General features: G+C 33.8%; 1 protein-coding gene across 1 annotated transcript; it reads right to left on the bottom strand.

Moving 5' to 3' along the window:
• Window positions 1–306: 306 nt before the first annotated feature.
• Window positions 307–1,019, bottom strand: LOC111387686 (peptide-N(4)-(N-acetyl-beta-glucosaminyl)asparagine amidase-like). Its single transcript, XM_023012261.1, has 2 exons — window positions 814–1,019; window positions 307–480 (listed from the first exon to the last, which is right to left on the bottom strand). Exons 1-2 carry the CDS (start codon window positions 889–891, stop codon window positions 322–324), a joined length of 237 nt encoding a protein of 78 aa, XP_022868029.1. The 5' UTR covers window positions 892–1,019; the 3' UTR covers window positions 307–321.

The following is a 1,019-nucleotide window of genomic DNA, read 5'->3' as shown; positions in this document are numbered from 1 at the left end:
TATGGGAAGCACATTTAAATCTTGCTGATAGGGCCCTAATATAGACAGAGCTAATTTGGACAATATAATATCAACCGTGAAGATTCTTTTCTAAGAAAGTCAATGTCTCGCCCACATCCTGACCTACTCCAATCCCCTTTACTTCCACAACACTGACCAATTCATACAATAATCAGCCGAGAAACCTGGAAAAACAGAGAAGGCAGGACATCCTTGAATGTAGTGATTACAGATTGGTATGATATGAATGTGGTCCTTGTTCTGTATTACCGTTAGCAACCTTAGCCCAAATATATCTTCTTTTGTGATATTCTCAACTATCTAATAAGATAAAGCACATTTTAACTTTGGACAAATTTGTAAACCGTAGAGATTGAAGATAAAAGCCCTTACCCTGGCCAAGGCAATCAGTGCTTTCTCCTCAAGTTTGTCCACAGGTACTGTTTTTCGCGCTGCCTCCTGTCTATGTGGATCTTCATACTGCACAAAACTAAGTCATAAACTAAACAAAATTTTACATTGTTTACTCCTAAAGCAAAAATATAAATTAATATTTGATTTTTTAATTTTTTTCAAAATTTTCAAACAAAGTTACTTCCACAAAACTTAAAGACTTAAAGTTCTAAAGCAAATTAGCATGAAAAATATAAGCACATAATTGAAGGTAAAATTCTATATTGTAATCAAGCAATTACCACCAAATTCAATTATTAATTTACTGGATTTTACGGTCAATGGAATAAGCAAAGTGCTTAAAAGTTATATAGTAAAAGATCAACCTTAAAGGAACAGAAAAAGATTCGCAATCATTACCATTAGAACTTGATCAACATAAGGCCGTATCCTCTGCTCGACCTGCTCAGTTTCACTTGCAGCAAATTGTTGCATCATTAGTGCTTCTTCTTCGGCCTAAATATACAACTGTAAATCTTCAACATATTGTCAAAAAACAAAGAAAATGATAAATCAAAATCCATTTGGTTCATGGAATTATTTTTTCGGGAGAGAGAGAGAGAGAG

Source organism: Olea europaea, unplaced genomic scaffold, assembly GCF_002742605.1.
Source record: "Olea europaea var. sylvestris unplaced genomic scaffold, O_europaea_v1 scaffold41781, whole genome shotgun sequence".
In the NCBI taxonomy this organism is placed as follows: Eukaryota; Viridiplantae; Streptophyta; class Magnoliopsida; order Lamiales; family Oleaceae; genus Olea; species Olea europaea.
Note: the sequence above shows the minus strand (reverse complement) of the source record. Positions and strands in the feature narration are given on the sequence as shown.

What these genes read in the sequence shown, in the direction of transcription:
- LOC111387686 (XM_023012261.1), bottom strand. Translation starts at nt 891, where the DNA reads ATGATGCAACAATTTGCTGCAAGTGAAACTGAGCAGGTCGAGCAGAGG. An exon ending in ATGTTGATCAAGTTCTAATG is followed by an intron (nt 481 to 813) that starts GTAATGATTGCG and finishes AGTTTTGTGCAG; the next exon opens with TATGAAGATCCACATAGACA.